We start from the raw sequence: 21,235 nt of genomic DNA, 5'->3' as shown, positions 1-21,235 counted from the left end.
TCAGTTACAATTCCTGTGAATCTGTTATTCTTGGCATGCTTGCAGAGGTGACTGATTGAAAACCTGGCTGGTCATTTCCCTTAATTTCCGTATTACATAGGCGTAAGATATACAAAAACCACATATTAAACAATTGAAATACAAGTTGGTTCAATTTTGAATGCAAGTCTCTTTTGTCAGACATGTTTGAAAAATCCAGCTAAATATTATTACTGTTTTTATCTTGCAGGCCTTTTGGATTTGGCAGCATTTTACAGAGAAAACAGCTTGAAAAACCTCTGTGAGCAGACCATTAAACAAGGTATTTCTGTGGAGAATGCCTTCACTTTACTATCTGCTGCAGTAAAATACCAAGCAAAGGTAGGGAACTGAGAATAAACTATTTGTGTTAAACATGTCCATTATAATCCTTCTACCCCTTTCACTGATATGATAGAATTAAGAACCTTTCAGTTCATTGAGGTATGTTGCAATACTGAAGTAGACTATTTAGCCCATTCAGGAGGACTAGAAATTATTTCCTTCTAAACATCTTCCTATTTGGTCCATCCTGACCTCTCTCAGTATGAAAGAAGCTTACTAGACTAACATATGTTTGTCTGCCATAACTTTAATCTTCTGGCTCTGTAGCACTGAACTTGCATATGCCATTACTTTTCCTTTTGGATTTGTTACAGCATAGGAGGCCAAATCGAGACAAACTCCCCATAGAACAAGACTTGTTGAGCCTCATTGTCTGTACTCGTTCTCACCCAGGCCAAAGCTAACAATGGGCTATTTCCTTTATCATCTTTACTTTTTTGCATATCTTTCATTCTTTTGTTCTATATCTCTCTGCATCACCGTCTATATCTTTCATTTCCCTTTCCCCTGACTCAGTCTGAAGAAGGGTCTTGACCCAAAACGTCACCTATATTTCTCCAGAGATACTGTTTGATCCACTGAGTTACTCCAGATTTTTGTGTCTATCTTTGGTTTAAACCAGCATCTGCAGTTCCTTCCTACACATGATGATAGGACCAACTTCCCTCTACCCAATTACACAACTCATGATCTTGTAAACTTCCTCTGCTCTAATGAGACCAATCCTAGCTTGTTCACTCTGGTCCTATAACTAAAATTTCTCATCATTTCTCATCTTTTGCCATGCTTCCTCCTGCTCTCACAACCCCATGTCCCACTAATCTGCTAACTGCCCACTTTCTCTCACGTGTTAACATTTAATATCATTAATATGATTATTTATTACTCTCCATATCCAAATTCCTTTTTTCTTTCTATTTCTTGAATATGTTCTTAATATTTAGGTTAAATCCGGAGAATGTAAGAAATAGAAGATCACATAGCATATATGAAGAAAGAGAGAACATTTCAGTCAATAACCAAGGAATTTCAAGCCTTAATTCCTCCATTCAGATTCTGTCCATGCCCCAGTAGCGAATACCACATTAGCAGATTTAGGAGTAGGCTCCCAAGCTTGTTCTGCGATTCACTAAGATTATAGGTGATGTAAACTTCAGCAATCACTCTATGATCAGAATATTTGATTCTTGTCTAGTCCCAAAATATCTAAACATTTCAGATTTATTTAATTAACTAAATTTAAATCCCCCAAATCTCTTGGTGTGACCTCTGATTTACTCGTCCAGTAATATAATTTCTTTGTTACCATACCATACTAGTTTAAAAAAAGAAAGCATGAACAAAGGTTTCAGCTGAGGCTCTAGTGTTATAAAGAACTACTCGGGTCACAAGTGATAATCTATGTGGCTGAATCAAAGCTAAACTGTCCCATTGGATCATTCTTGATCTGTCTGCTGCTCAGACACGGTGCACCATTCTCTTCCAACATTTGCTCACTGCTGTTTCTGACTAGAACTTGACTGGAATGGTTCCATTTTATTTGCACTGTTATAGTCAGAGAATTATCTGCAATGTTTATTCTTTCTACTCTGGCATTTCTCCTTCTGGCGTCCCCTAACCCCAAGAATCCACTATTGCTTCCTTCCTCCTTCCCACAAACAGGTTCTCCTGGGGAACATCAAATTAAAATATGTCAGTTTATAAGTGTGTGCTGAAATTACACAGTTCCACATCATTACCAATTTCCTTGAACTCTTCACAGCTCCTCACTTGATGGGCTGTTTTATCCAGCATTCAGCTTTGAGTGAACAAAAATTTCCTCCAGTTATCTTCACTGTTGGTCACAAACTCCATCCCTTTGTAAAGGTGATCAGACTGTTCATAATCTTGGGGATGTACTGGGTCCCAGATGAACTTTGAATGATACCAGCTGCACAGGCATCACCATTTTCCTCTTCTGTAATATCACCAGACTCTGCCTCTGTTTAAGCTTCTGGTGCTGACTCATGGCTTTTATTTTTAGAGTTTATTTTTCCAATGTACAACTGCTTGGTCTCTCTTGCTTTACCCATTATAAACTTGAGGTCATTTAAAACAGCCACTTGCCTAAGATGACTATTTGTAATATCCTTCTTGATTCTCTATTTCTTCAAATCCATGTGCAGGCGGATGAGATTGGTTCAGCGGGGCATTATGTTTGGCACAAGTATTGTGGGCCAAAGGGCCCGTTCCTGGTTTGTTTTATGTTCTATCTCTGTGCACAGTGGAGATGGAGGAAGGAATGCTTCCTTAGAAATGCTGAATAGGGATGGAAGGGACTGGGTGTATGGTTAATAGCATTACATTGGATGGTTTGAAAACTGAAAAGTTTAATCTATTGAATGTGGAAGCTGATGGGATGAAAAGTGAGGTCAAGGTAAACCTTTTCCTGTGGAAGGAGAAGGGCTTAGTCGTAAAATGTGGGAAGTCTACTGGACATGGTTGTGGGCCCTGTCAGCTGTGGCAGGGGCGGATCCTTGGTTAAGGAAAAAGACGTACCTGAATCAATGTTATGGAATGTGACATCAGAAACGTGATGGAAATTGGGAGAATGGAATATTTTTGGTAACGGTTGTCATAGGGCAAGTAATCTACGTAGCTCTGGGAAGCAGTGGGTTTGTGTGGATACCAGTCACTAGCCTATCCCCTAAAATGGAGTGAAATAGAGGAATTCCTCTATTTGGGAAGTTTAGAAATTGACAGCAAGGCTAAAGTTTGTTTCCCGCCCAGTGATAAAAACTGTTCAATATATTCTGTACAGTCAATTTTTTTTATCCGCATGGGCTTTAATTTTGACATCCGCACATATTTTTCCAAATGACTGGTAATTTTGCTCTGAATTATAATCTCAAATTCTTGAACCTGGATTAACTGACTCATCGTCACCAAGTTTAGAACAAGGGTGTAGTCTTTGAGCCCTATATCTAAGGATTGGCATATACGGCTGGATTTCTGCAATTTCCATCCCTACTTCCCATAAATCTACCACTCATCTTATCAGGTCTGGGTAACTACCTTTACTTTAATCATTGTAACCAACTACTTCCAAATTACCGCTTTTGATCCCACTCAATGTCACTTCTTTCTCCTATTAATTGGCAGCATCGTTTTCTTTATTGAAGACTGATATATTCATTCGGTACAGTATCCATATCTTGCCTTCCATAAGATCTCCTTTATCCACTGTTTATCTCATCTTTCCTTTGACCTTTTTACTCTTTATATCTTTCTGAAAGACTTTGCATTCCTTTTTACGTAAGCTGTTAATATGTTTTCTCTTTATGCCACTTACTTTCAGATTTCCTGCCAATTTTTGCATTTGGTCGATTCTTTGCAATATATTACTAGCTTATTTTTCTTGTTTCCTTTTAAATGTCGATATATTTATTAATCCAGGTAGCTTCAGCTTTGGGTGCCTTTCCCTTCCTCCTTGTGGAAATGTGTGTACTTGAATCATCCTATCTTTGAAGATCACATGTTGTTTTTGGGTAGTGCATAAGGAAAGGATTCTGCTTTTTGCATTATTACATTCAGTGTTGAAAAGAAATGTTTAAATGAACATATTGCACCCCAACAGAGTCGACACAAATATTTCTGCTTGGAAGTAACTGTAGTCGTGGAGGTTAGCAGAAGAAATAGCGAGAGAAACGTAAGAGAAGAAATGAGCATAAAGTAGGAGAGACAAGTGGTGTAGGAAAGAAAACTGCAGATGCTGCTTTAAATCGAAGGCAGACACAAAATGCTGGAGTAACTCAAGGGGTCAGGCAGCATCTCTGGAGAGAAGGAATGGGTGACGTTTCGGGTCGAGACCCTTCTTAGAAATAGGAGAGATTATACTGAGGGTAAATGCAAAATAGTTTGATATGAATTTGGCATTCTGGTGCATAAATGCATCTTGTGGTTAAATTATGTTGGTTAGCTGCAGGGACAAGGTGTATTGATGACATAGTAGCACCTGCCACTGTATGTTTCTTTTTTTTTTTTTTTTCCTAATCAGTTGTGCAGCACTTTGGTCAACGTGGGTCGTTTTTAAATGTGCTATACAAATAAAATTGACTTGACTTGACTTGACTATAAAGAAATTGTTTAAAAAAGATAGATTTGAGAATTTAATATTCCTAACTACGTTGCATTCCAGATAGATGGAGAAGAAAGAAGTAATGACATAGTTGAGGGTCTAGCTGAGGCACAAATTATTGAAAAGAAAACAGGCAAAATATGAAAACATAGAATTAGTGGGAACGATGGTCGGTATGGACTAGGTGGCCAGGAGGGGCTGAATTGAATTGATGAAATCAATCACAAACAACAAGAGTCCAGCACTGATTTCTGTGGCACACCACTAGTCACAGATTTTTCATTGACAAACATGCTTCCATCATCACCCTCTGCCTCCTATCACCAAACTAAGTTTGGATTCCATGTGCCTGAAACTTCTAGACCAAGCTAACACGAGGGACTTTATCAAATGCTTTAAAGTCTATAAAGACCACATCTCTTGTTCTACCTTCAATTCTTTATAATTACCTCCTCAAAAAAATTTGTGTGACACGAATTTCCTGTTCAAAGCCATGCTGACTATCATTGACCAACCGTTAAACAAGTTAGGAAAAGGGGACGTACAACGAGATCTTGGTGTCCTAGTGCATCAGTCACTGAAAGTAAGCATGCCGATACAGCAGGCAGTGAAGAATGTTAATGGCATGTTGGCCTTCATAACAAGAGGAGTTAAGTATAGAAGCAAAGAGGTCCTTCTGCAGTGGTACAGGGCCCTAGTGAGACAACACTTGGAGTACTGTGTGCAGTTTTGGTCTCCAAATTTGAGGAAGGATATTCTTGCTATTGAGGGAGTGCAGCGTAGGTTGTATACACTGGAATTTAGAAGGATGAGAGGGGATCTTAGAAGGATGAGAGGGGATCTTATCGAAACATATAAGATTATTAAGGGGTTGGACACGTTAGAGGCAGGAAACATGTTCCCAATGTTGAGGGAGTCCAGAACCAGGGGCCACAGTTTAAGAATAAGGGGTAGGCCATTTAGAACGGAGATGAGGAAAAACTTTTCCAGTCAGAGTTGTAAATCTGTGGAATTCACTGCCTCAGATGGCAGTGGAGGCCAAGTCTCTGAATGCGTTCAAGAGAGAACTAGATAGAGCTCTTAAGGATAGCGAAGTCAGGGGGTATGGGGAAAAGGCAGGAACGGGGTACTGATTGAGAATGATCAGCCATGATCACATTGAATGGTGATGCTGGCTCAAAGGGCCTACTCCTGCACCTATTGTCTATTACCAATCCTTAGCATTTTCTTAATTCCTTAACCACTGATATAAGGCTTACTGGTCTATAGTTTTGATTTATCCCTGCTACCCTTAAAGAAAGAAGGAACATTAGCTATCCGTCAGTTTTCCTGCACCATATCAATATTTTATTTTTATTTTTTATTTGGCTGACAAAGGTACACAAATCTCTGTTGGGGCCTCCCAGCTGTCTCCTCCCTTGCTTCCCTTAATAAACTGGTGTCTCATCTGTATCTGGGGATCAATCAGTTCTTATGCATTCCATCATATCTAACACCTCATCCTTTATATAGACCTGCTCCAAATTATCCACATACCCCTCACTGAACTCACGATCTTCCATGTTTTCTCCTTAATGAATATGGATGAGAAGTATTCATATAGGATCTCACCCCATTGGTCCCAAATGGCCACCTTCTTAATCCTGTTGTGGAATGTCTTGGGATTGCCAAAGGTATTTCATGGCCTTAATTTGCCCTGCTAATTTCCAGTTTTCTCCACACACTATATTTCTCAACTCTATTCCAGTTACTAATGTTATACTTGTCTTATGATTTCAACAATAGAGATATGTTGTGAATATACCATGATCTTTTTAGCAGTGTCACTTTGAACAGAATATTTTTGGTAAGTGTAATGCTTTAGGGTAAATGAAGTGCTGAATTGTTTTTTCAGGGGTTGGAAGAATTTTGCTTTAAGTTCTGTGTCAATCATTTGACAGCCGTGACACAAACACAGGGTTTTGGTGATATGGACCATGAGCTCCTAAAGGACTTCATTAGCAAGGCTGGCAAGCATGGGGCATTCCGGAACTGAAGCAGCAAATCAAATATCCAAAGAAGGTGAAGTATTTGTAAATTAAATGTTCCTTATGGGGGTGGGGGAGGTTCTTTTTTATGCCCCTCTACCCGAGTTAGTCTGCCAATCCTTCAGGTTATAACTATATATATATATATATATATATATATATATAGTTTGAATAGGTAGCTTCATGGTCATGTATCATAAAGTAGTCACAATGCAATAAATCTGATGAGTGATAAGTGACAGTCACTGCACAAATATATATATATATATATATATATATATATATATATATATGTAAAATCACAACTGAAGATTGAGTAGTGGATCATTTATTCATGAAAGTTGCTCCCAATTCCCAACTAGTATTTTATCAGCCGAAATAAACGGGTAACAATCTTGATGTCTCGGATCATAAAGTCACTTCTGCATTCTACAAGGATACTGGAATATTAAAATGCAAGAAATGGATGAGGCATAATACAACAATCTTTTACTCTGACCAAGCACCTCATCTTAAATAACTAATTTGAAATTATCTAATATATTTAACAGCTTCCCTCTGTATGCATTTATACACTGAACCGAGTGGGATTAACATGGGGGAATCTTAATTCACACAATATTGCTAACCACAATTATGGGCAGGAAACGTAAACCATTAAGGGTTTGAGTGAACATTTGACCTGTATACCTGTCAAACACCATTGGCAAAGGTTTTAATCATGTTTGTCATTGCCAATAAGAAGGAAATGTAAGTTACGTTTAAAAATAGTTTACTAACATGAAAACAAAAGGACAAATTTTAATAACTGGAAAATATATTTATAATTTAGAGGAGCAAACGTATTATTTTATTTGTCTTGAGTGTTGTGTTCTAATTGGTTTTGGCATTTTATGTTATAAATAGTAACTAAATGAATGTCAAACTTATTGCAGAATTGTAACAATGTTTGATTTTAAAAGTTACTTTCTTATTCAAGAAAACTGTGCTTAGAGCATGGAATGTTTAGTATAATCTGTTTATTTCCATCAAAAACATGTAGTTACCAACTGGATGTTGGTAATAAGACTATATTTAACGCGTTGAATTAAAATTAAAGTGGTATTTTAGCTTCTCTGATATATTCATTATCTACGGGTGGCACAGTGTCGCAGCGGTAGAGTTGCTGCCTTACAGTGCTTGCAGGGCCGGAGATCCGGGTACGATTCCGACTACGGGTGCTGTCTGTATGGAGTTTGTATGTTCTCCCTGTGACCGCGTGAGTTTTCTTTGAGATCTTCAGTTTCCTCCCACACTCCAACGATGTATCGGTTTGTAGGTTAATTGGCATGGTATAAGTATAAATTGTCCCTAGTGTGTAGGATAGTGTTAATGCGCGGGAATCGCTGGTCAGTGCAGACTCGGTGGGCCTGTTTCCATGCTGTATCTAAACTAAACCTAAAAATAAATGATTAAAATGTTGCATAATGGAAAAAGTTACCATTCATCACTGGTGTAGATGCAGTTTGATGCACACCACTATATACATTTAGCAACTACCCCAGCATGAGACTCGAGTGGTGTGATATTCTGGGTCTATTTAAAATAGATATTGAAAGGAATAAACCAAGGCATTTCTGCACCAGTGCTGAATAGGTAGCCTGCCACCTGTCATTTGATCAAAATATTGCTTGGAGGCATTGAGCAGAGTGCTAGTAATTCAAGCAGTCAGTGGATGAGTTATTCAGGACCTAAACAGCAACAATGATGTCAAATTTTCTTTTTTTTAAAAGGAGAGTATAATGAGTAGGATCAGAGTAACCTGACTGATTACTCTGGTCTGGTTCAAACAATCGGACATGGTAATTAGATAATATATTAATGATTGGGAACCCAGCATTTACTGACAGCTAACGCTGTGTGCAAGAGCTTCTTTTCTCTTAAAGGGGTTAGCCATCAGTACTGATACTTCCAAATCTGATCTACTGCCATATCTTTATTTTTTAAAATCTCATACAGACATTTTATTATATTTATAAAAACAGTACCTTAGTCCATAATGTGCAGTACAAAGAGATATCTTGCTGAACAAAAATGAGTAGGGACTTCTGTGTGCTATTAATCATAGATATTCAAAGCTATGTCATCTGCCCAAAGAGATGGAAAAAGGTGACAATTATTTAAGATTACTACTCATACCCATGGTCATAGGTATAGAACTTGTCATGCCATTATAGACAAGAACATTAAGTTCTCACAGTTAGCTGTTACATCAAAAGGCAAACAAAATCACTAAGGAAAACTATTTCCAGAAAGGTACTAGTATCTATTTTTACCATGGCATAGATTACTTTGCAATATCTTCATCAAAACTTAAGAAACCTACAACATTTTGGTTTAGTAGTCTCCATCTCAGTTCTGAAGGTTATGTTCCGTATATTTGAGGTATATAAGCCAGCGTGGAATAGTGTGACTTAATATTCATGCTTTTGTACATAATGCAGTTACATATATTGGTAATCACTACAAAATTAAATAGTGCATCAGTTCAAAATTCCAATACTATTTAAATGCACAAATATAAAACAATAGTGCACATTGTCATACTTTTATAGATATTAGCCTTAACCCAGTGCAAGCACATTGCCTCTCAGGGTTCAAACTGCAGAAATCTTCATTCTACAGGTTCAAACTCCATAGATATGAACACAATATGAAGTGCAGAGGAAGAGGTTCAGTGAGATATATTGTCCTCTGGGTGAAATATTCGACTGATGGCTTAGCCACACCAATGAATGCAAAATATCTTGTAGCAGTATTTAAAGATGATAAAGATGATGTCCTTGCCAGCAATTACCCTTCATCCAAATAAATGATCTGGTTATTTCATTTGAAAGAAAAAACACGTGAGAAACACTCAGCAAGTCAAGCACCATTGGTGGAAAGAGAAACAATAATTCGTCAAATACCCTTTGTCAGAACTAGAAAAAAAAATCAAGGTAATTTTAAGGTGTGGAGATTGTAGGAAGGGGATGGATAAACCAGAGGATGAATAAAAGACTGAAATCTCATCGAACAGGAGTTAGAAGAAAAATGTAGGGAGATCTTGCAGATAGCTGCAAGAAGAATAAGACTGTTGTCATGGGGGGATCTTAACTTTCTAAATATCAACTGGGACTATCATAGTGCTGAGAGATTGGATGATTTGCTTAGTATGTTCAGGAAAATGTTCTCAATCAATATGTAGATAGCCCTACTAGAGAAGGGGCAAAATGCAACCTCCTCTTGGGAAATAAGGGCAGGGCAGGTGCTTGAAATGTTTTTGAGCGAGGACTTTGGTATAGTAATGGAAAAGGATAGGGCTGGTCCAAAAACTGAAATCCTCAATTGTGGCAAGGCCAATTTTGATCATCTTAGGCAAGAACTTTCAAATATCGAGTGGAGGAGACTGCTTGCAGGCAAAGGGACATCTGGAAAGTGGGAAATTTTAAAACATGAGATAGGGATAGTTCAGGGGCACCATGTTAGTTAAAGTGAAAGGCAAGGCTGGCAGGAATAGGAACCCTGGATGATAATGAGGAACTGTTCAAGAAAAAGGAGGCATATGTCAGTTACAGGCAGCTGGTGTCAGTATAAGTAGAGCAGGAGTACACTTAAGAGGGAAATCAGGAGAGCAAAAAGAGGACATGACATAGCTTTGGCAAATAAGGTAAAGGAGAATCCAAAAAGATTCTACAAGTATATTAATACGAAAGGAAAGAATGGGGTCCCTTAAAGGTCAACAAGATTGTCTATGTCGAGCCACAGGAGAAAGAAAGAGTTAATTTTTAGGTGCAAGCTCCTTCTTCAGAACTGGGTACCTGTTCAAAGATCCTTAATTTTTCATCAAGAACATCAGGCTGATGCAAACAAGAACAGTAAGTTCTCAGTTAGCTGTTGCATTCACAAGGCAATCTAAGCTGCTAGAAATATTGTCTCCAGGGAGAACAGTACATGCATTTTCTGATACCATAACCTAATTATTTAGTAATATGTTTATCTAAATTTAAGAAACTGTCACATTTTTTTTGTGATCTATCTACACTATGCTTTCAAAGTCAATGTACTGTATACGAGGCATATAAGCCAGTTAACTCTGTTTATCTTTCCATCGATGCTGCAATGACATGCTGAGTGTTTTCAGCTTTTTCTGTCTTATTTCAGATTTCCATCATCTGCTGTTTGATGATACAGTCATTTATTTCACTGGTGTTTCTCGGATCCTGCAGTTTGTAAATTGGTGGTCACATTTTCTGCATTACAACTATAAAGTACTGCGTCTGCAAAGTACTCCAGGATGCACTGAGATTGTGAGATGGCACCATACACGTCCAAGCTCTTTCTTATTCTTAATATTGCAAACATAAAGCATTTGCCTCAATACGAGAACCAAGTTTTGATAAGAACATTTACGAACAACAATGAAGTAATTCAATTACAGTCAAACTTGTTTTAGTTTGTAAAAAGTAAAATCAGGCATAAATAAAAACATCAATAAAATTGAAACAGTGCACATTCTGTGTACATGCTACATCTTTAAGGCCACATTTTCTTCATTCATGAATAAAGTTAATTGCCTTTATTTCATTGCTTTGTACAGACCCAGAACAAAAATGGTAGGAGTGCAACTGACTAGATGTAAAATGGTTGCTGGAAATAAAGTGGCCATTTTGAACAAAATGAAAGCCCCCTCCCTTTACTTTTTTTACAGCCAAATGGCAACTGAGACAGTAAATGTTGTTTGTATTTAACCATGGAGTGTGCAAATATATTTAATTTTTAAAAAGAACATGATGAAAGTTGATGGAATTGCATTTCATTGACTGAGACATGTTGTCTTGATTAGCAATATGCATGGGAAATGTAAAGATCACTTTCAAACTGGTCAGACCTAAATTTACAACAGATGCAAAAGGTGTAGCCATGCATTACAAAACTCATCTATGGATTAAATCATGGCGGGGACATGACGCTTTGAACAAGTCCACAATCAGATATCAGAATTACATTCTGCCTTAATATGCAAATAAAGGACAGATGTTGGTTGAAATGTTGTGTTCAGGGAAATATTGGGAGGCAGCAAGAAAGTAGCAAGATAATATATACTGCATTAACATGCCAAAGAAAGAAACAGGTAATTTGGTCTGATGATTCAATACATTTGTAGGCTAAAAAGGGCCAGATAAATAATTTTCTGTCTGGTGATTCAATACATTTGTAGGCTAAAGAGGGCCAGATAAATAATTTTCTATGTCTGGTATGATGTATGCCCATGTTCATTACTGCAAAATTCAGATTATTCCCAGCGTAATTTTTGAAATGCTCAGTGGTAAAATAATAGTAGTTTCTTTCATCAGTCCTGCTCTGTTACTTATACATTTTATTACTCTTCACACACACAAGAAAATATGACCCTTAAGGCATCATGTTAAGGGAAACAACTCTCTAAAATAACTTAAGAACTTTTCTAACTGGAGTTTCTTAAAGGAAATACTCCCTTGCTAAAACAAAATCGGAGAATGGGTGGGGAAAAAAAATCAGTCAAGACCAAAAATGATGAAGATTCTGCTGCCACAGATCAAACTCATGCAATGTGAACATCATCCTGAATCACATGAAGTTAGAAATATCAGTTTTCATCCCTCTTTGTGTCGCTGCCCCCATCCTTCATTTTCTGTTCTTGTATCTTATTTCTTGTGGATGCTGTAGAAGAACATAAACAAATGAAGAAATTCTATCCAAAATTATTTAAACAGACTAAACCAGATGATATACAAATGGAATTGTAAAAGGGTTAAGAATTTATGATCTGAATCCTAGAGCACCCTTTTTATCTTCTGATGATGATCTCCCCCAGCGCCACTGCTGAAAACTCACATAATAATGTCATGTTAAGTAGCTAGATGGTGACGGATGTCAGATTTCAATCATATTGCTTTGCTGGCCATAAAAAGTATCCTCAATCTGATTCATTTTGGAGGAGTGTTGAATCAATCTAATATAAAGTGTTATTTTCCAATCTCTTGTCATCCAGAATTAAATACTATTAATTATGTTCATCTTGTCACATAATTTCAAAGCCTCTTCTGTTCCAAACATACTCTTGACAACTAATCTTCTGGAATACTTTAATGTGACTACAACATGATTAAAATGGACAAGAAAATAAATTGATAATGCAAAGTAGATAAATATTAAATAAAGATACAGGAATACAACATATGTATTGTATAGATGAATATAAAAATAAAAGTGATAGAATGGTAACAATGGCATGTTTCAGAAAGGGATGATGTGATCAAGGAAAGGACGCATAAGAAGATGGTCGAAGATGAGTAATAAAAGGGATTGTTGCAATGAAATGAACAATATCTGGCGAGATAGTTTTACATTATAGAAACATGTTCGCAATTATTTTGGGGGACATTTCTACCCCCTTTTCGTCTTCAGGGGGTAACAAATTGATCTGAATTAATAGAGATTTTGAAAAGCATAATCTTAATGTCCGCAGGCAAGATCGTGATTTTTTTTAAATGGTGAATAATAGGCCACACCATAAACATTCAAATAGTCCAAAAGGCTTGTACCATTTGTTTTTCCCTAACTGGTACCCGGTTACTAGATGCAGCTGCAACCACTCAAAGAAATGAGTCAGTATGCAGAAGAGATCTGTATTCTTGAAATTCAGAGATCCATGAAGGAAAGCCTTATTTTGGAAAGGTAACAGCTATTCCTCTCTTGTAGTTAATATAAACTTACATTTAAGGCAAAAGTCTTAATAAAAATGTTAGAATGCTACTGTACACGGTAAAAATAAAAAATATGAAATGAGTACAAACATTGCAAACTAAGTGGCTTTGAAGTCTCTTCTGGAGTATGTTATCACAGGAAAAGACAAGGTCATGTAACTTACTGACAACGATCACTAGCATTTCCTGAGGTTAAAAGGGAAAAAAGGGCAATTGATTCCAAGGGTTTAATCAAATGAATATTTATTTTGTTGTTGGAAGCTCTCACAGCCTTCCTGGGAATATATTCCAACTCGATGTCATATGCCTTGTATCAAAAACTGCAAGGAGCTGTTATCAAATCCCTTTCAAAATGTAACACAGAGGGGGATTTATTGTAATTACAAAAAAAGGACTGACCAGAATAGTCTTTTTTTCTGGGGGAAAAAAAGGCCCAAGGCAGGCCTTCATACACATCCTTAACATTCTGGAGGGGTCTGATACGGTAAAACAGAGATGCTTACACACAGAGAGATCAAAACTAGAATCATAAATACAATATACTTCAGATAAATGTAATGAGAAATTCAGGGGAAACAATTATTTGCATAAGCTAAATAGCCTATATGTGTATAAGTGGAAAAAATATATATATTTGCTGATGGAGGTAAATAGAATAACGTTTGACTTGTGTGGAGCATAAAGCAGGATATTTTAAAATCACAAAAACTATTAGTGGAAAATGCTGAAATCATATTTGTTGAGTATTTCCAGTACTTTTTTCTTGAATATATTTTTACCTTCCACGCGTAATTAACAGATGTGGAAACTAGCTGCAACTATAGTTTTATTTAATGAAGGAGGTGTGATTTTAATTATGACAGCATCACACAGAATATGTTCAAGAATTTAAGCCCTCTATGGGGAACTAAATAAAACAATTTACAACTTCTAGATGGATATAACATCAGTAATAATAAGGCAGCAACTGGTCAGACTTTTGAGGCATTAACGTTGATCAAACTGATTAGAGATATACTAACCCATGGGAAAATACTCGAACTGTAATAAGTTTGTAGTAAGGGCATAAAATAAAGATGAATGCAGGGTTTGCAAAGTCAGTCAGTCAAAGGAAGAGTGGGCAACACTGTCTGGAATGAAGAGCGTTCATATGAGATCTAAGAATAATATCATCAAAGGATAGCTGAAACCTGGTAATTTCCCTGAAAGATGTACAATAGACAATAGGTGCAGGAGTAGGCCATTCAGCCCTTCGAGCCAGCACCGCCATTCAATGCGATCGTGGCTGATCACTCTCCATCAGTACCCCGTTCCTGCCTTCTCCCCATACCCCCTCACTCCGCTATCCTTAAGAGCTCTATCCAGCTCTCTCTTGAAAGCATCCAACGAACTGGCCTCCACTGCCTTCTGAGGCAGAGAATTCCACACCTTCACCACTCTGACTGAAAAAGTTCTTCCTCATCTCCGTTCTAAATGGCCTACCCCTTATTCTTAAACTGTGGCCCCTTGTTCTGGACTCCCCCAACATTGGGAACATGTTTCCTGCCTCTAATGTGTCCAATCCCCTAATTATCTTATATGTTTCAATAAGATCCCCCCCTCATCCTTCTAAATTCCAGTGTATACAGCAGCTTTTGAAGCTGGGAGTGCATAATGCAATGGAGTTATTGAGAGCTGGCACAGCGTTATTCCCCTAATTCCTGCTCCCAGGCTAGGGAAGTCTAAAACTAGAAGACAAAGGTTCAAGTTAGCCATCCTACCAGATGTGAAGAACATTTAAAAGTGTCTTGCATTTGATAATGCTCTTCCTGCCTTTTAGATTTTTGGTTGTTTTCCTATTGCAGGAAAGATGTGATGGGGTGCAGAAAAGAATCAAAGGAATGTGGCCTGGTTTGGAGAGCTTTAATTAATATGATTGGATAGGTTGGGACATGGTGCAAACGAGCGAGATAACCTTATAGCGGTTTATAAAATGATGACTGGCGTAGATAGGGTAGATAGTCATGTTCTATTTCCAAGGGTAAGGAAGTGTAAAACTAGAGCCCCTTGATTTAAGGCTAGGGGGGATTTGAGGGGCAAGTTTTTCCACAGAGTGTAGTGAATATAAGGTTTGAGCTACAAGAGGAAAAAACAATGACAGTATTTAAAAGACATTTGGACAGGTACTTGGATAGTAAAGATTTATAGAGACACTAGACCAAGTGGACCCGTTGGGCCCATTCCTCGTAGAGGGGGCAGAGGGTGTCAGTGATTGAGCCCTGGAACCAAAGCCTCTCCTGTATTGGTGTAGCACCCTCAACCCCCCACTCAATCCCCCTTAACCCCCCCTCCTCCCCCCACTGACCCACTCCATCCCCCCTACCTCACCCCCACTTGCACCTCCCCTGCCCCCACCAGCCCTGCTTCCACCCCCTTCCCATCCCTATTCCCCCTCCCCTCCCCCACCCACTCTCCCTGCCCACACCCCACTCTCCCCCATCCCAACCTTCCCTCCTCCCCACCCCCACTCTCCTACACCCCCACTCTTCCCTCCCCACCCCACCCTCCTCCCCAGCCCTTCTCTCCCCCCCCTCACTCTCTCCTCCCCCACCCCCATTCTCCTCACCCCCTTTCCACCACCCCCTTTCTCCCCACCCAAATGGAGAACACCCAACCAAATAATATGTACAACCAAAATTAACTGCCTTGACCACCACCTACAAAACTCATTGGCCTGCAAATTTACAACAGGAAATTAACACTGCTGTGGATTGTTTGCATACCAAATTCCCCTAATGCTCCTTTCACGGCTGATCGATTGGTGGGGAGGTATCTCTGCTATAAATTTCCATTCATTTTTAATAATCATGATTTTTTAAGGTGTCCACTACAAATATGTTAAAAATAGAATGTACCAGGAGGAGTAGAATCAATATATCTGATGTGACTGCTCTGCCATTCAATAAGATCATGATTAATCTAATCTTGGCCTAAACACCACTTTCCTGCTCTCTCCTTTCTCAATTTCAACCCTGAATATATTCAACGACTACCTTCATAACTTTATGGGTAGAAAATTCCAAGTCACGACCTAAGAGAAGAAATTCCTCATGGTCCCTGTATTAAATAGGCAACCCCCTATTCTGAAACTATGCTTCCTGGTTCTAGATAGCTTGACTAAGGGAAACATTTTCTCCACATTTATCTTATCAGTCTCACTCACAATATTTCAATAAGATCACCTCTTTTTTCAGTCTCCAAAGATGGTAGGCTCATCTGCTCAGCATGTCAACCATATCATCCCAGTTATGAATTTATTTGCACTGCTAGTCTGCTCTGCTTCATCTACAACCTCAGCCATTGAATGCTGTCTCCCCTTCCCTCAACTATTACAGTTACATGATTGTAATAATTTTTTGAAGATCCAGGTGCTTTGTAAAACCTATCAAGAAATGCTACTCTGTAACGCTTTAATTTGGATGATGAGGATGAGGAACGGTAAATGTCTGAACTGCCTCAACGTGCTGTAGAAATGCCAAGCTTCCTAAAAATCCAGTTAATCCATAAAGTCTTAAATCGTGTAGAGATTTCCCTTTGCATTAATAATATGCGAAAGCAACAAAATCCAAGAGAGCCTATCCTTCCTTTGGTCTTGTATTTACTAAAACCTATGTACCTCATCATTTCCCAAGAGAAAGCTCAACCTAGGTCAACATCATCAGGGCTGGCATGTAAATGCAAAGCTAACCCTGATGGGAAATGAAACAAGAAACTGCAGATGCTGGAAACTTGTGCTGGAGGAACGCAGTAGGTCAGGCAACATATGCCGAGGGAAATAGACTCAGTTTGGGCTGTGACTCTTCAGACTGATTGGAGGAAAGAACGCTGGAAAAGCGAGAGGGGTCAAAGTCTGGCAAGTGACAGATATATACAGGTGAGGGGAGTGACTAGCAGATGGGTGGAGTAAATGACATAGACTAGAGGTGAAAAGCAGACAAAATGGTGTCAAATAAGGAAAGAAGAGGATGAATGAAATGTAAAGACAGGGAGAGATATGGGTGTAAGGGGACAGAGGACAGAAGGAGAGGGAGAATAAAGGGAAATGTGGAACTCTGGGATGGGAGATGAGCATACAGAGGAGGGGAAAGGAGCAGGGTGTCGGGTGGAGGGAGATGGTGGGGATATTACTTGAAATTAGAGAATTCAATGCTTTCACTAATGGGTTGTAAGCTACCCAAGTGGAATAAGATGTACTGCTCTTTCAGTTTGCATGTGGCCTCACTCTGGCAATGGAGGAGGCCAAGGACTGCGAGGTTAGTATGGGAATGTTTAGATTTATGTTTATTACCGTCGCATGGACTGAGGTACAGTGAAAAAGTTTGTTTTGCTTTTCCCCCTTTCATCTACCCCCTCCCCCTTCCACTCAAATCCCTCCCTCCGCATTTAATTTCACTCCTCTTCTTTCCTTAGCTGACACCCTTTTGTCTCCTCTTCGCTTCTAGTCTTTGTCACTTATACCACCCAGCTGCCAATCAACCCCCTCACCTGTATCCACCTATCACTTTGTCCTACCCCACTTTTCTTTTCCAGCTTTCTTTCCCCTACTCCAATCAATCCGAAGAAGGGTCCCAACCCGAAACATCATCTGTCGATTTCCCTCCACAGATGCTGCCTGACTGGCTGAGTTATTCCAGCATTTAGATTTTTGCTTCTGACGGGACATTACTATATCTGGTGAATTCAAATCAGATATTGGATAAAAAAGTTATTTCTTAAGCTTGAGCCATGGTTGAATTGTTGATGGCTTGGTCAGGCAGATCTCTAGTGGGATCTAGTTTTTATGACTTTGCAGTGTTTGTTCTTTTTGCAGATATAAAATTTCTAAAAAATGTTTATCTTCTGTTAATTTTAACTAACTTCAAAGTAATGACATGTTTATCGTGATGAAGTCACTACATGGAGTTTCTGAGGTGAGAAGGCCTGCCTCACCAAGTCATTCACAAACTCTCAGATGTATGCTGCCAACATACAGAATATGCTGATCAATGTCAAATTTATAACTACAAAGAACCGAAGGTCACATTTGTGGCCCAGGCATTAACCAAAAGCACTCACTCATTTCAGCAATCTTCTGCTGTAGTAGTTTGGATTCTCCAGACAAATGTTTGCTAAAAGGCAGAAATAAAATAAATATAAATCCAGATGAGTAAATACAAATTAATCCCATTGATAAAATAAATGTAATACAATCTGTAATTTTTATTTTGCCCTTGGATCCAAGTGAAAAGTGGAATTATTTTTGCTGCTTTCCAATTGGAAATGAATGGAGCAATAGCCAACTTCATTACATACCTGCCATCAGCCTCATCCTGTTCATCCATATCAAAGCGAAGCCTTTTCAGTGGCTTTGGCACACTCCCATTGTCTCCAGCCCGCTTCAGGTGTCGATCGCTGGAACTGACTAGCTGGTTGATCTTCTGGAATTTTTCTGGTGTCTGCAATAACGATTATCAACAATTACTAAACAGATCGCAGTCCACACTTGGTGGTTACGGGGAAGAGGAATGTTTTGTAGGAGTTTGAATATTTTCAACAGTTTTTCAGCAATTCAATTCAAAACAATTCATCAATTTACTTGATGTCCAGTGCAGTACATAGATCCATTAACACTCAGTCATAGGGAACACAGGAAGAAATATGCCATTTAGCCTCTTTAAAGTATGGCTAATTTGTAACCTAACTGCAAACGTACATTTTCTACATTCCTTAGCATCTTTTTATCAAATAACTCAAGATTTAAAGACTAACCTAGTCAGTTGTCTTTTTTAAATTACCATTTAAAAAGACATCATGCCCAGTAATGACATTTATTCCGAAATGTAAATAGAACTGAGTACCAATGTTACAATGCCAAGTTACACGGCTTAATTACCCTGAGTTTCAAGTATAAAATAGATTTGAAAAAATACCACTCACCCCAAATGGTTCACCAATAGACACCAAGATTCTGTGAAATCAAACAGCGTTATTCAGTACTGAAATAACCCAAATGCTATAACATGAAATTATTGGTTAGAATGCAAATATGCAAAATAAAATCAATGTTCAGCAACTAGCAACATCAGAATTAGCAACATTCAGCTGGAAACTTCATCAAAGCCTTGATCCAAACATGAACCGAGATGAATTCCAGAGGTGAGACACAAGTGAGTGCTCTTGTCATTTGGACATCAAAAAAAAAAAAAAATCCAAAAAGCCATATTTTGGTTATCAACTTAACATCTTCTCATTTGACTCCTCCCACTTTCTCCAAACCAGAGGCGTAGCTATGGGCACTCACATGGGCCCTAGCTATGCCTGCCTCTTTGTCTGGTACATCGAACAATCCCTGTTCCAGACGTACACCGGCCCTATCCCCGATCTATCTCCGCTACATTAACGACTTGTACCCATGCAGAACTCACTGACTTCATACATTTCACCACCAATTTCCATCCTGCTCTTAAATATACTTGGACTATCTCCGACATCTCCCTATCGTTTCTGGATCTCACCATCTCAATAGACAATAAACAATAGGTGCAGGAGTAGGCCATTCAGCCCTTCGAGCCAGCACCGCCATTCAATGCGATCATGGCTGATCACTCTCAATCAGTACCCCGTTCCTGCCTTCTCCCCATACCCCCTCACTCCGCTATCCTTAAGAGCTCTATCCAGCTCTCTCTTGAAAGCATCCAACGAACTGGCCTCCACTGCCTTCTGAGGCAGAGAATTCCACACCTTCACCACTCTCTGACTGAAAAAGTTCTTCCTCATCTCCGTTCTAAATGGCCTACCCCTTATTCTTAAACTGTGGCCCCTTGTTCTGGACTCCATCACAGGAGACAGACTAGTGACTGACATCTACTACAAACCCACTGACTCCCACAGCTATCTGGACTACACTTCTTCCCACCCTGTCTCCTGCAAAAAGTCTATCCCCCTACTCCCAATTCCTCCGTCTACGCCGCATCTGCGCCCAGGAAGAGGTGTTTCACACTAGGGCATCAGAGATGTCCACATTCTTCAGGAAACAGGGCTTCCCCTCTTCCATTGTAGGTGGGGCTCTCACTAGGGCCTCTTCTATATCCCGCAGCTCCGTTCTTGCTCCCCCTCCCCCCATTCGTAACAAGGACAGAATCCCCCTTGTCCTCACCTTCCACCCCATCAGCCAGCGTATCCAACAAATCATCTTCCAACATTTCCATCATCTCCAACGGGACCCCACTACTGGCCACATCTTCCCATCTCCTCCCCTTTCTGCGTTCCGCAGAGGCCGTTCCTTCCGTAACTACCTGGTCCACTCGTCCCTTCCTACCCAAACCACCCCCGTCCAGAACAGGGGGCCACAATTTAAGAGTCCAGAACAAGGGGCCACAGTTTAAGAATAAGGGGTAGGCCATTTAGAACTGAGATGAGGAAAACATTTTTCAGTCAGAGAGTTGTGAATCTGTGGAATTCTCTGCCTCAGAAGGCAGTGGAGGCCAATTCTCTGAATGCATTCAAGAGAGAGCTGGATAGAGCTCTTAAGGATTGCGGAGTCGGGGTATGGGGAGAAGGCAGGAACGGGGTACTGATTGAGAATGATCAGTCATGATCACATTGAATGGCGGTGCTGGCTCGAAGGGCCGAATGGCCTCCTCCTGCACCTATTGTCTATTGTCCCCGGGCACTTTCCCCAGCAACTGCAGGAGATGCAACACCTGTTCCTTTACCTCCCCCCTCGAATCCATCCAAGGACCCAAACAGTCTTTCCAGGTGAGACAGAGGTTCACCTGCACCTCCTCCAACCTCATCTATTGTATCCACTGCTCCAGATGTCAACTTCTCTACATCGGCGAAACCAAACGTTTCGCTCAACACCTTCGCTCAGTCCGCCTTAACGAACCTGATCTCCCGGTGGCTGAGCACTTCAACTCCCCCTCCCACTCCCAGTCTGACCT

At 39.4% G+C, this 21,235-nt stretch overlaps 2 protein-coding genes across 7 annotated transcripts in view; one reads left to right on the top strand and one right to left on the bottom strand.

The window, feature by feature from the left end:
- LOC144598874 (RCC1 and BTB domain-containing protein 2-like) overlaps positions 1 to 21,235 on the top strand; it is a 61,427-nt gene that overhangs the window by 37,761 nt on the left and 2,431 nt on the right. For 2 of the 6 annotated variants that reach the window (XM_078409412.1, XM_078409414.1), the window contains exons 11-13: positions 230 to 360; positions 6,375 to 6,541; positions 10,690 to 11,209. In XM_078409412.1, coding sequence (XP_078265538.1) covers positions 230 to 360; positions 6,375 to 6,515 — 272 coding nt within the window. In that variant the 3' untranslated portion in view covers positions 6,516 to 6,541; positions 10,690 to 11,209. Of the gene's footprint in view, positions 1 to 229; positions 361 to 6,374; positions 9,065 to 10,689; positions 11,210 to 21,235 lie in introns of those variants that run through there. The other 4 variants (XR_013547918.1, XM_078409413.1, XM_078409415.1 and 1 more) reach the window with 4 other exon arrangements.
- The window catches only part of rb1 (retinoblastoma 1), a 165,656-nt gene continuing 152,881 nt past the window's right edge, over positions 8,461 to 21,235 (bottom strand). The window contains exons 24-27 of the mRNA XM_078409411.1: positions 19,230 to 19,260; positions 18,606 to 18,748; positions 18,369 to 18,421; positions 8,461 to 12,228 (exon numbers count right to left, since the gene is read on the bottom strand). Coding sequence (XP_078265537.1) covers positions 12,155 to 12,228; positions 18,369 to 18,421; positions 18,606 to 18,748; positions 19,230 to 19,260 — 301 coding nt within the window. The 3' untranslated portion in view covers positions 8,461 to 12,154. The remainder of the gene's footprint in view (positions 12,229 to 18,368; positions 18,422 to 18,605; positions 18,749 to 19,229; positions 19,261 to 21,235) is intronic.

The sequence above is a fragment of the Rhinoraja longicauda genome, chromosome 12 (genome assembly GCF_053455715.1).
Source record: "Rhinoraja longicauda isolate Sanriku21f chromosome 12, sRhiLon1.1, whole genome shotgun sequence".
Taxonomy (NCBI): Eukaryota; Metazoa; Chordata; class Chondrichthyes; order Rajiformes; family Arhynchobatidae; genus Rhinoraja; species Rhinoraja longicauda.
Note: the sequence above shows the minus strand (reverse complement) of the source record. Positions and strands in the feature narration are given on the sequence as shown.